The sequence below is a fragment of the Eurypyga helias genome, unplaced genomic scaffold, assembly GCF_000690775.1.
Source record: "Eurypyga helias isolate BGI_N326 unplaced genomic scaffold, ASM69077v1 scaffold5455, whole genome shotgun sequence".
In the NCBI taxonomy this organism is placed as follows: Eukaryota; Metazoa; Chordata; class Aves; order Eurypygiformes; family Eurypygidae; genus Eurypyga; species Eurypyga helias.
The window spans coordinates 1-12,921 of record NW_010250651.1 but is presented as its reverse complement, the minus strand read 5'-3'; the positions used below and the strand labels follow the sequence as shown (position 1 = coordinate 12,921).

The following is a 12,921-nucleotide window of genomic DNA, read 5'->3' as shown; positions in this document are numbered from 1 at the left end:
CCACATTTAATTTCTCCATTTCTTTTTGTTGCTGAATTCGGATCCTTTTTTTTTTTCCCCTTAAAGTTCTCTGCCAGGGCTTGAGTTACAGATCTGAACATTTGATAAATACAAAGGCCTTTTTCCAAATGTTTAATCTCATGTATCAGCCAGGTACTCCTAGCAAAACGTCTTCCAACAGCCTCTAGCAATACTTCAGTCTATCACAAGCGCTTAAGTCACTCCTGTTACAAGATGAGTTAAACTGATGATGAAAAATTTAAACATTAGACTTCAACAAGTTACTGCCTCTGTCCTGTTCTTGCACACACCGAAACCCTTTTCAGCTATTCTTTTGAGAGTGCCAGTACCCGTCTCTCATTCAGATGGATCTGGTTTCCTAGACAATGAACTTCCTTGTGTTTGTTTCTGCCTTTCCCCATTAATTTTGCAGTAAGGTTTAATTACTCTGCAGAGTTTAAACCAAGCTACCAGCGTCAACCCGGATATATTTATTCCAACTCATTCACTTCGATGAGGGAGTGTATTTTAATTAAAACATGCTAAATTAACATATAAGGAGGCTAAACGTTAAGGAAAGTGCTTTTTATCCTGACTAAATCCAGTGGACCATCAGCAGGTGCAGAAAAAATCTTCTGTGAAATAGGTAAGACAACCTGTGGGATTAAACAGTTCCTTTTGTCAGTGAAACTAGCCTGTTTTCAGAAGTTCACCGCAGCTTTTAGACAATCCCAAATCAGCCTTTAGGGAATCTCTTGCAGATGCCATGCAGCATTTCCCCACATTCCTTACACCACGGCGGCATATGGTGTGGTCAGATCTCAGAGACGTCACTCTTGCAGGACTCTCCAGTTATGAGGACCTCCCAGACTGCCTTCTCCTCTTGCTCCCTCAACAGCCACTTTTCTACATAAAGAAATCCTAGACATTTTATCACTCGCTGCCTTACCTGAAGCTTGATAACCAGAAAGCTAACCTCATAATCAGAATTCTTGCTGATAAGCCCTTGCATGGCCAGTGCCTGTCCTCCCTCTTGCAGCCAGGCTCTCAGCACCTCTGAAAAAAATCCCTATATGCAGTGAGGGAACCCTCAAGGGGTTCAGGCTGGCAAAGAAGCAGGGGGGAAGTAAGGGGAGAAGAGAAGAGAGCGTGGGTTCTGGGGGAGAGCCAGGACCCCACAGCACTTTACCTGCCTCTGCTGTTGCGCCTCCTTCCCCACACTCGCAGTGCAATGAGCTGGGCGGCTCCAGCCAGGGACCCCGAGAGCAGGGGGCAGGGACAGGGGCCAGCACCGCCCAGAGCACCCAGCCTTCAGCCAGAGGGGAGGGGAAAAGTCTTTGCTGGGGCTCCGAGGGTGAGGGACTCCCACAGCAGATAGAAGAGGATGCTTTCCCTCCCGACATGAAGAGAGCTCCGCGAGCTGCGTGGGGGAAGCGCACAGGGCCAGGCCGGTGCTGCCCAGCACCCTGTTTCCCCAGCTCCCCATCCCAGGCACGGGCAGGTGGCCCTGGGCTCCTCAGAGCAGAATACGAAGTGACTGCACCTGGGATCACCCAGCAGAAGGGGGCTGTGGTTTCTGTGAGATGAAGTCGTCCCAACTTCGCGTCAAAAGTTTCCAACTAAACCATGCCCTTGCACAGCATCTTGCTGCTGCGACACAACGGATCCAGTGCCACCCTGACAGAAGGGATAGTTCAGTCACTCTCCAGGGCACAACACTGCACATAGCGGGAGCACTGAAGTGCAACTTGCACACCACCACCCACAGCAGGACAGGGACAGCAGAGGGACCAGGCAGGTTCCCCCAGCCCGGGAGCGATAAATCTGGGCACCGGACTCGCACCGAACACTTGTCCCCTTGGGTGACACCTTAGAGTATTTCAGGGAATGCAGTCAGCTACGGGACTTGGGAGTTTCTCTGCACGGGCTGTGTGAGCGGGTATGAACTGCACACAAATGCACAGAAATGCACTCTCAAGGTCTGGAAAGAAGTCCCTTCCCTAACGCAATGAGCCACACTGCACCCCTTCCTTCACCAGGAACTCTGATTTTAGGAGTACAGGTGTAGGTACAGTCCCTCAGGCCTACTCCATACATTCACCAGGACTAAGGAGGTTTTTGACCCTGTTAGATTTAAGCTTACTCAGTTCATAGCTTTCCCGTCACTGGTCGTGTTTTAATAAGCGTTCTAACTCCCCATCTCAAGCGTAAGAATACTTGTTTAAACTGAGGGAACAAAATCGGAGGTCATCAGGAAAAACACCCTATTATTTACACAGCACCTCCTGTCCCCAAACCTCTCAAAGCTATTACAAACCAAAGTCCTCAGTGACAGAACTGAAAGACATGAGATGTGAAATGCAGAGTTTCTCATGTGATTTTTAACTTGTGGGATTAAAACACTTAAGTACATTTGAAGAATTTTCTCTTAATACATATTTGCTACATGAGACTAAAATCATTAGACATTAAGAAATTCAGTTTCCCACTACTCGATGAGTACAAATGAAAGTAACAAAAGAAAAATTAAAGCATCCATAGCTCATTTTTCCAACAGACAAATCTGATTGTACTCTGTGCCAAAATACACCACCACATGCTGGAACAAGAATAATACTGAGCCTGAATTATGGTTGAAAAAACTCACCAGTCAAACCCCTGCCCCATACTACAGAATACTTATTATTACACAGAGGTGACTGAGAATGAAAGGCTATTAAATTTGCACAAGAAACTAACCATCAGGCAAAGGAAGTCCAAGGTAAACCTAAAAGGACATGCTGAAGCATCCTGCCTGGCATAAGATCCCCAATCACCAAAAACCACAATGCACAACTTCTTTAGACTTCAAAACCAAAAGGTGAGACAGTTCTGACTTTACTTACCAGCTGAGATTTCTCTGCTCTCACAACATCACATCATCATCGTCACAACATCCCAAGCAAGGCCTGCCAGTTCTGTACTACTTACGATACCGCTGCTTGTTTTAAGGCAAGGTTATACCCCAACTGCCAAAAATTACCCATTTTAAACAGTTTTAAAACAAAACATGTTAAAATAAATAGCATTTACTTATCGTCCATGAAGGAAGGAAAATGGCCCAAGCTAGCAAAACCCTCAAAATCAGGTCCCTATAGCCTGATCCTCAGAGACAGTTTGACTCACAGAATTTGCAAGAAACTGCCTCTGAGTTTTTTAAGATGAAAACTTTGGGGAACAAATTGCTTAGAAAGTCTGTTATTAAACCCATCAGTTTAAAGTACAGTTTTGGCAAGTTCTACCATAACCCCTTCAGCTGGAAAATGGCATAAGCAATGAGGATTTATGAGGCTTTGAGAGGAACATAAAGGAAACCCAACCAAAAGTGATACAGTTTTTTTGTGGACTGTTATCCCTTTAAGCAATATGTAAATGTTGTATAAATAAATGCAAGGTTGTGCTGCTACTGAGAGCTTGATTCTCAACACAAAGAGCAGCTGCTGCAGACAAGCGTGGCTATGGTTGCAAAAATGAACACAAAAGTTAATGCAAAAAGTCATCTCAAAAAAAGTTTATTAGCATGATTAAAAACATGTGAAGAATGACAGTAAGAGAGAAAGTAACTTGGCATGGAATAATATCCATTTCAACAGTTTATATTCAACAAGGCTTGAACTGAATGGATAACTTTATTGCCAGATTTCACTTGATTTCTTTAACAACAGTTCACATTGTATCGGTTTCGTCATTATTAGGACTATTGCTTTTGTTTGGATCTGATCCCTGTTGCAGGTAAGTATAAAAAAATATCTCCCATTACTGCTGGACCGCAGAATGCATTGTTGGTCTAAGAGCTGGTAAAAAAAGAAATTCCCAACTGAAGAGTCTGTTTAAAAAACAACCTTTTTTTCCTAATCACACTACAAAGAAATACATTAGTATTTTGGCCTTTAAATTTCTTACATGGTATTTATTTAGCACAGCAATCCCCACAAAGCCCTCTTTCAGAGGCTGCTTCTTGGGTTAGGTTCTGGAGGTTTACTTCATACACGCTTACACTGGCTTGAGGACAAAGACAGCATCATCTAGTACATAGTAGTCATTGTACATGTCACCTTCACATAGGTACGGCAGTCTGGTGAAAGCCTCTATGGCAAAACCAGCTTTACCAAAAACTTCTGGCAGGCTATTCACCTGTTCTTCCCAAGTGTGCCCTTTGATTTCCAAAACTTCTGAGGGCTTTTCCCACTTGCCACCTACTGAGAAAACAAAACAATTTTGTTTAAATTATAAAGAAGATCTTACTGTGTGTTGTATTTTCTTACAGAAAGCACATTACACCAATTATATTCCATTTCATTCCCCACAGGAGGTTGACAAGCCATTTGTAGAGCTGTTTCAAGATGAGTTCAAGTTCTTGCATCCTGCTCAGAAGCAGCTCCTTCTTAAGGTTATCTCTGGTTACATTTTTAACTAGCAATTCCAAAGGAACTTCCACTGGTGAGGCTGGTGTTCAGCAGACACGGACAGACAGACTACTTAATGAAGATCTTTTCCAGCATTACAAAATTCTTTCTTGCATTACGCCCACTCTCTGGCCAAAGATGGCTTCAGGTAATTACAGGAAACAGAGCCAGCAGATTGAAAATTAGGACTTGCCAGGAAGCTTCCAATCAGGAGACTACCACCAGATCTGTCCTTACCTCAACCCTTGCCCCACCCTGGGTGCCAAAAAGGACTGGTGGTGGTGTAATTCTAGCCAGCAATTAAGCATCACGCAGCCACTTACTCACCTCCCCCTCTCTTCCAGTGGAGGAGGAGAATCGGAGTAAGAGACAAGGAAGCTCGTGGATTCAAATAAGAACTATTTAATAATTGAATATAAAAGAATATTATAGTGATATTAATAATAGTGACAATAATACTAATAACATATAATGAAAATAAAACAAATTATACAACTGCTTACCACCCACCAACCGATACACAGCCAGGTCCTGAGTAGTGAGAGTCAGAGTCAGAGAGCCCGAGAGCACTCGCAGCAGAGTGCAAGCGAGCCCCACAAGTGACAGCATGACCAGGAAAGTCAACCAACCCATCAACTCACTAACGAACTAATGAGCTAATGAACAAAACAAATGAGCGAGCAAGCTGACAAGCAAGCTAGCTACGTGAACAAGCAAGCTGTAGCTTGAGAGAACAAGCTAGCACAGAATTGAGCTATGGCCCCCCGTCCCACTCCCAGCTTATGTACTGAGCATGACGTGCTATGGAATGAAATATTCCTCTGGTCAGTTTGGGTCAGCTGCCTGAACTGTGTGTCCCACCCCGCTTACAATGAGCAAGTTGGGAACACAGCTGAAGTATGAGAAGCTGAAAAAGTCCTTGAATGAATGCAAGCACTCCTTAGCACCAACTGAAAAGCACATCAGTACTATTCTTGGGGCAAATCCGAAACAGAGCTTCATACCAGCTACTGTGAAGATAATTAACTCTGTCCCGACTAAAACCAGCACAACATTATAATGGGTGGCTATAGAATCTCCAGTGGCCACCTACCAGCTCATATGGAAAAGACTGCTTAGGGTCATATAAAATTAAGAAGCATGCTAGAAAACGTGTTGTCATTTGTTATATCCAATGAAACTAATCTGAAGGATTATAGGTACAACACTCAGAATTTCAAAATTTAAAACTCTTCACTCATTTTCCAAGTTATGTCATCCACAAACAACAAATGTTTTCTGGTATGGTCTGTACCTTTAACCAGTTTGCTAAATGCAATAGTAAACACCCTTCTAAACAGGAAGTTCTAAATCTTGTGATTCAGAGCATTCTGCAACTCCAAAGGTTTCTTAAGTTCCTCTTCCTTCAAGCAGAATCATTTCCAGAGAGATACAAGAAATGGCAACTTTCAACAAATTAAAAAACGTGCTAATGCTGGCATTTGACTGGATTCTGTACAGTGCTGGTAAGACTTTTTTAAGCTTCTTAGATTTTCTCATGTAATAGCCGTTAAACAAGATTGAAAACATTGTGGTTATGATTTGCAACACAGCTACAAAATAAGAGCAGTAAAACGTTTTGCTGAGAATCAAGCTAATTTCTGCTGTCTTCCATACAGCTTCCAAATTAAACAACTGTTAACAAATGCTTTTTCTTCCAAAACTTAAAAATGCTCCTGTAATCTATGATTTCTGGGTCAAATCCTACGGCACTTCCCACAGCGAATGCTCCAGCAGCAGGAGCATGGTTTCAGTGCAGCTGTGCTTGTTTGGGAGGAGGGTTTGGGAAGTTCAGCAGACAATATCTACATGAACTGAAACCATGGAGTTCTGCTCTGCAAGGCCACCCAGAGCCCTAGAGTAAGGTGGCAAAGAAAGGGGGATCAACTGCAGAAGCACAAGCCTCAACTTCTATTACTACAATCTTCAGACTGCTGTAGCTGCTATGGAATGGTTCTGATGTTATCTGACACAGAAGCAGAGTTTCATTTTATTCCTGTAGAAGTCACAAGCACTGAATCTGCTTTGGCCCATAAGGATTTTGTCCATAAAACACCCAGTGAGAAAAATGATGAGGGACAACGCTGATTGTCCACTGTGGACAGGCTTATAATTTGTGTAGATTAAGAGATTTGAATTTTTCTCATTTGTTACTTTCTAGGTAATAGAAAAGGATGCTGTTAAGCTGCTATCTTCACTTTCACTGCAATAATCTCAATTCCAATGTTTAAATAACTGCACAATTTATTTGAATAAAATTAAGTATACTGAAATAGTATTTAAATTATGGATTTCAATAAGGACTTAAAATGTCTCCCAGACCAGTCATATTAAACCTTACATTTCAGTTCCTTAATTAGAATTCTGTTCTCTGATTAACCTTCCTGTTTTCTCCGCACATATTTTTAAATGTCAGAACTAACAAGCAATATTATTATCCTTAGAAACCCAGAGTCAATATATGTGATGAAGTGGGAGAATTTCTAGGAACTATTACGAATTCCAATCAATGTTATGAAATTGCTAAATTATAAATGTCTCCATTTATGACATTTCCACTGCCTGCCCACTTGATTCGGATCAGGAACAGTGGAGGAGAGAAACTCTTGCAGGATGACACCACTAAGCATCTAGAATTATGTCACACAACACCTGTTACCCCCCCAAATCCTCAAAACACTCAGGGCTAAATCCGAGGCAGGAAACTACACAAAGTGTTCTTTTGGTCTTCCCCAGGGCCCAAGGAGACATTCACATTACTTTAGGTATATGAATCTTCTCTACTCTCTTTCAGAAATACTGGAAGCTGAGCACAGTACCACACAGGCAAACCAGTTCAATGAACACATAGGCAAGCCGTAGGAATTATCTAAAAGAAAAGGTTGCTGAAAACCACCTTAAAAATTTCAAGTCAGTTGGTTTTCCTCCTTTCCTTCAACCTTTTCTCAAATGAACCAAAAGTAGCTCGTTTTCTTCTCAGATTATGTCTTGCTTTTTATCTGTCCCTCACATTACCAACTGTTCTATTCTTAACAGGTTCTGCAGATATCTGCCAAGTCACTGTAACACAACCCAGATTTCAGGAAGCTGACTACTCCGTGAACACTGTCTCCCTAACGTGTGCTTTCTCTGCCTCTGGATGCCCCCCGTCCCCCCCTCAAGTTCTATGGTTTCGCTTTTTAACTAATGAACATGAGGATTTGTGTACTCTCAAATGCAAAGACGAACAGAAGTACAAACTCAGTTTCTCAGAAAATAACATTTCACTTCAGATCAATGATCTGACTGTAGGTGACAATGCTGTTTATATCTGTGGAATAGCATATTCAGATTCAAGTTCACCCCGTTCTAAACAAACAGGAAATGGAACAGTACTAACAAAAACAGGTCAGTTGATCATTCCTTCTTAATGAAGCATCTTAAAAGAAATAGGTTATCTTTCCTAAATGCTCTCTTTGTTTACATTTTCAAGAATGGCATTTAAGATGGAAATACCAACAAAACTGTTAGGAGTAGTACAACTATATTAGAATACTAATAGAAAAATCATAGAGAGATTCTACAAATAAGCCTAAACCTTTTGCTAATTAGACTGCTGTCATATGATGCAAATGATTCTAGAATTCTACAAAATAAAGAAGTTTTCTATTTGTGTTATCTAACCATACTCTACATCCTCTTACGTAAAGACTTTAATGGCTACCAGAAAGGAAGTAGCAACAGAAAAATGAGAAGTAGAGAAACTGGTATTTAGTGGAAATACATGCAGCAGAGTACAGGGTCTCAGAACTGGGGTCTCACTGTGCCAACTTGAGAAAAAAGTTCTAGGTTCTGAACCTTTGTATCATTTGCATCCTAGTTAAGAAAGTGATGAGACTTCATTAGCTACTTCAGTTCCACATGCCTAAAATAAAAAAAAAACCCACAAACAACTAGCTGGATTTTTACTTCCCCTATATTCCTTCCTTCCTCTACCTAACTTCATCTCTGAACAAAAGCCTTTCAGCTTTATTCAGATATTCCTTGAAGTGAGCAATAGACTGGATTCTATTCTGCCTACCCCTAAAGGAAGGGTTCATAATAAAAAAATCAAAAGTCTCCATTGCCCTTGCAAACATTCAGAGAAACAAAAGTGATTTCATTAAGGAATTTAGACTGAAAATGAATAAAAAATATTGAAGGCTATAGGGGATTTTTAATTCCTCAGAGGAAGAGGGCTGAAATGCAGTATCTTAAGAAAATCATGTGAATCAGAAGAACTGTCCTTTATTCTAACATTCACTTTTAACAAAGGAGCAGAGAAGCAGCACAGAAATGGAAAACTCATCTTCATCATCATGATCATCACCTCATCCTTACTGTTTCTATACAGCACTGCTGTATTCACATTCTTTGTAGGCTACAAGGTAGGCTCAAAGTGGGTTTTCTGATTTTGTTAATTTTGTAAGTCTAAAAAGTTTTAACATCTCCGTAAGGTGAATAAAAAGACACTCCTAGAATCCATAACTTCTATGATTAAGTTTTAAAGAGGTGGCTGGTTGAAGTTCATATGCTGCACAGAAATGCAACCTCATGTGGCACATACCCGTACTCTCAACAGCAGCCACATTTACTTTTTCAGTACAGTGTCTAGGTAAAAGGGTATTCTCAGTTAAAATTATCCTGAGAGTATTGACCAGCAAGCTGGAGTTTATCCAGGCACACTCAAAAAGCAAAGCTAGAAATTACCATCATAAATCATCAACTCTCTGGATTAGTTTCCAGTAAGTGTAACATAATTTAAAGTCAAAGTATTTGTGAGCTGCAATAAAGTTACTGCAGCCTTTCCTCGTGTAATGAAATTCTATTCATACATCGTACATTTACGGAACAGAGACCTTGGTAAAATTTAAAAACATCAAAGACCTAGGAAAGGTTTTATGCTTATAGGAAACAACCACATTAGAATGCACCTGGTTAAAAATTACATAACTACTGGTTTGGGTTTTTTAAATCTAGAACAAAATTTGTGTTTAGTAACAAACAAACAAGCCCCCAAAACCCCAAAACAAAACCCACAAACCCAAAGCTACAACTGGAATCTTTACATAATAATGAGACTTTGACTTTAGAATGAGGAGTTCACAGTACGAAGTGGTATGATCTGGCAAAATGGTTCTTCACTGTAGTGGTCACTGTCTAGGCATAAAGACAGAACAGCCCCCTGGATTTTTGTGTTTCCTTAAACTAGGTGAATTAGTTTAGTGGGAAAAATTAATCAAGTCTTCTTCAGGGGAAAAACTTAATATCCGTGATAACACTGGTTTACTTTTGAGACTTGGGTAGTGCTTCAGCCAGGTCCCACTGTACTCAAAACAAAATTACTTGCAACATCTACTACCAGAAGCTGAGAAAGACCTTACACACCTAAAAACTCCTCTGATTTTTCCAAGCTGACCTACTGAATGACTTTTATCTACAAATGGTTTGATGCTGTGAAAGGACAATGCTTTTAACTATTCTGCTTACTTCAGCACTTGGCTTCTCACCCTGTGTTTTTGTTTTAATCGTTTCTTATTTTATTATCCCTCCCTCCAGTTAAAACCAAAGCTGCTGAAGAAAAGTGGGAATGAATACCAAGGAACAGAGAACTGTGTATGTTATCACTTTGTTCTGTGATTCAGAGCTTCTCTTTCCCCTTGCCCCATCTATTTTTAAGAATATTGGGCATCAATTCTGTGATGAATTCATGATTCAGTTAAAGATATTCAGAGCTGTCAAGGGTTGACTTCAGATTTGCACAAAACTAGTAAATGATTTTACATTTAACTAATCAGTTTATTTAATGAATTGGATACAGGATTACGTCAATCCATGTAAAGGCAATCGCTAATACACAGCTTCCTTTAGGTTTTAAGTAAATTTTATTGTGAAAATAAACAAACAAAAAATGAATAGCAAAACTGGTTAAGTGGTGCATTCAGGGAAACCCTAATGTATTTAAAACAAGTCTATTAAGAACCTCTATCACCATGTATCCTTGAATAAAAATCAGAAGCCATACATTCAAATATCTGTTAAAGAAGGTATAGACAGATGTTAAGAGATGCAGTATTGATATAATATACAACCATTCTGCCTCCCAAACCGTATGTTCTTGAAGTGTTATTCAGTAACTTTCAAAAAAAATACATGCAGGGCAAAAATGGAATTATAAAAGGTAAAAAAAGATGTTTCCCCCAACTTCAACTGTAGCACTGACCTAAAGTATCTCAAATAATTTGCAGAAAATCAGCAGTGGAAGAAAAATTTTTCAAGCAATTGCCGAAGAACTCCAGAAGCAGAGATATGCTGAACACTGCCAACAGCCTGTAAGTATCTATCTACCGACACTGCAATTTATGGGGAAGCACAGGAACTGTCAGCTGTTAAGAGGAGACAATTGGGATTTTCTCTGAAAATACTTTTCTTTTTTAAAATTGATAAAGGTCTAAAAAAAGTATTCTGCACAGCGGTCAAAGGCATTGTAAAGCATCTAAGTGTCCATACATGTACAACTGCATCCATTGGTTGTACCCTATAGAATGTAGGTAGGTACGTTCAAAAATGAAGCAACCATAGCTTTGTATTTTGCCAAGAAGAGGTCTTAACAAGAAGTTCTGGATTGTTTGGTAAAACGCACCGAGCTATTAGGAGTTCATTTGTGAAAAATGCTTCTATTGCAGTTCCTCTTGCTCCCATAGGTAGGTAGGTGACAGAAACATAACAAAGCTGTTATAAATACAGGTATTTCCCCCTCCTCCAACTTACCGAGTCTAAGCTAGGTATTCAGCATTACTAGGTAAAGCAACACAACATATCTTGTCATTCCAAATTTATGCCAATAGGTCTTCCACGCCCACATAACAATAATTTTGCAGATGTCATGTAAGTTACAAAAAACCAACTTTAGAAGTCACATGTATTTGCAAGCAAAGAAAATGGCTTCCAAATCCTACTTCCAAAATGCTGCTTCTCTTGAGAAACAGTGTAAACTCTTTCCTATTTGGAGCGTGGACTGCACCATTTCAGAGATGCAAGGAGAAACCAAAAGCAACATAGAACGAAGTCCAACACTTTTCCATACACTTTTACCTCATTTATTTCCATACAGCCCCAACTGTTTTCCTCTGTAATTACCCCTTTAAAGACCTCACTGCTGACATGACCCGGTCCTTCACTTGACCATCAGAAATGAACACAGTGAAAATAAAGGGTATGTTTCTGCCTCTGTGCTCTCTCAAGATTAGGAAAAGCCAAGAAAAAAAAAAAATGTTTTGAATCCTGTAGATGCCACATGGACAAATGCAACTGGATAAATGGGAAGAAAGGAGTTTATGGAAACAGTAAAGGGATGGAGTTTGCCACAAAAAGAAAATTCTGCCTTTATAAAAAAGTTTACCTCAGTAACGAAATATGTGTATATTTTCCCCCTAGGATGACCTGGAAGATGACACTGTTTATCAGAACAGATGAGCATGTGCAGCAGCTCAGATTTGCTCAATATTCCTCATGCAAGCTAAGGGGCTAATGAAGAAGTTAAGCTTCTTCACAGACTTCCTTTGCTTTAAAAAAGAGGAGAAAACCTTGCAGGGCAGTGTTCAATAGTGTTTTCTGAACAGATGACCCAAACCAATGCACTGTACATTACATTTTTGTTGTATATTACTTCCATTTTCCATTCTGCAAGAATAAGAACCATGGGAAGAGACTTCACCTTTCAAAAGATAACTGCTAATGCTTCATAAAAGGGTTTTTTTTCAGTTTAGATTTAATTCTACATCTTTTTTTTCTTTTTACATGAATTTACACATATTCCTTTTACATGCATTGAGCATTTGTGAAAGATGTATGATAATTGAAAGCAAGAAAATAAACTCGTTTCATAGGTGAAATTCTGGTTTTAGTCATGTTAATGTAATAGTTAATGATGTAACATGTTAACATTAATGATCAACAGTTGCTGCATCTAACAACAGCTGAAACAGAGCAAAAGCTATGTATTCTGTAGACAGACAAGCAGAAAAACTAGACAGGGTAAATGCGTGTACTATCATAGTAAAGCTCATCTGGGATGGGAGCTTCTTCCCAGCCTATTTAGGGGTGGAAAGTAGTGGTCATAGTGAGTGAGAAGGTTGATCCTGCAATATTAAAATTCACTTGCTAGACAGACAACCCCCATCTTCCAGTCCTTCCACCCAAAGTCAGGATTACCCGGAGCACCAAGTTTTGCCTTTACATGCCTGTTGAACATGGATACACACATGAACACAGAAGTATACTACCTAGTCAAGGTAGTAAGTACTTCTATTTTTTTTAGCAGTTACTACCTAGCCAATCTAAAAAATCAGCCCTTTTACAGGAGATCTATTAGTATCAGGCATTCTCCCTACTAGCACACCTAATCAACACGTGGCTC

At 39.9% G+C, this 12,921-nt stretch overlaps 1 protein-coding gene across 1 annotated transcript; it reads left to right on the top strand.

The window, feature by feature from the left end:
* The first annotated feature begins 5,883 nt into the window (after nucleotides 1–5,883).
* IGSF6 (immunoglobulin superfamily, member 6) lies at nucleotides 5,884–11,978 on the top strand. Its single transcript, XM_010151732.1, has 6 exons — nucleotides 5,884–5,950; nucleotides 7,521–7,875; nucleotides 8,797–8,890; nucleotides 10,062–10,118; nucleotides 10,751–10,834; nucleotides 11,940–11,978. Exons 1-6 carry the CDS (start codon nucleotides 5,884–5,886, stop codon nucleotides 11,976–11,978), a joined length of 696 nt encoding a protein of 231 aa, XP_010150034.1.
* The last annotated feature ends 943 nt before the right edge of the window (nucleotides 11,979–12,921 follow it).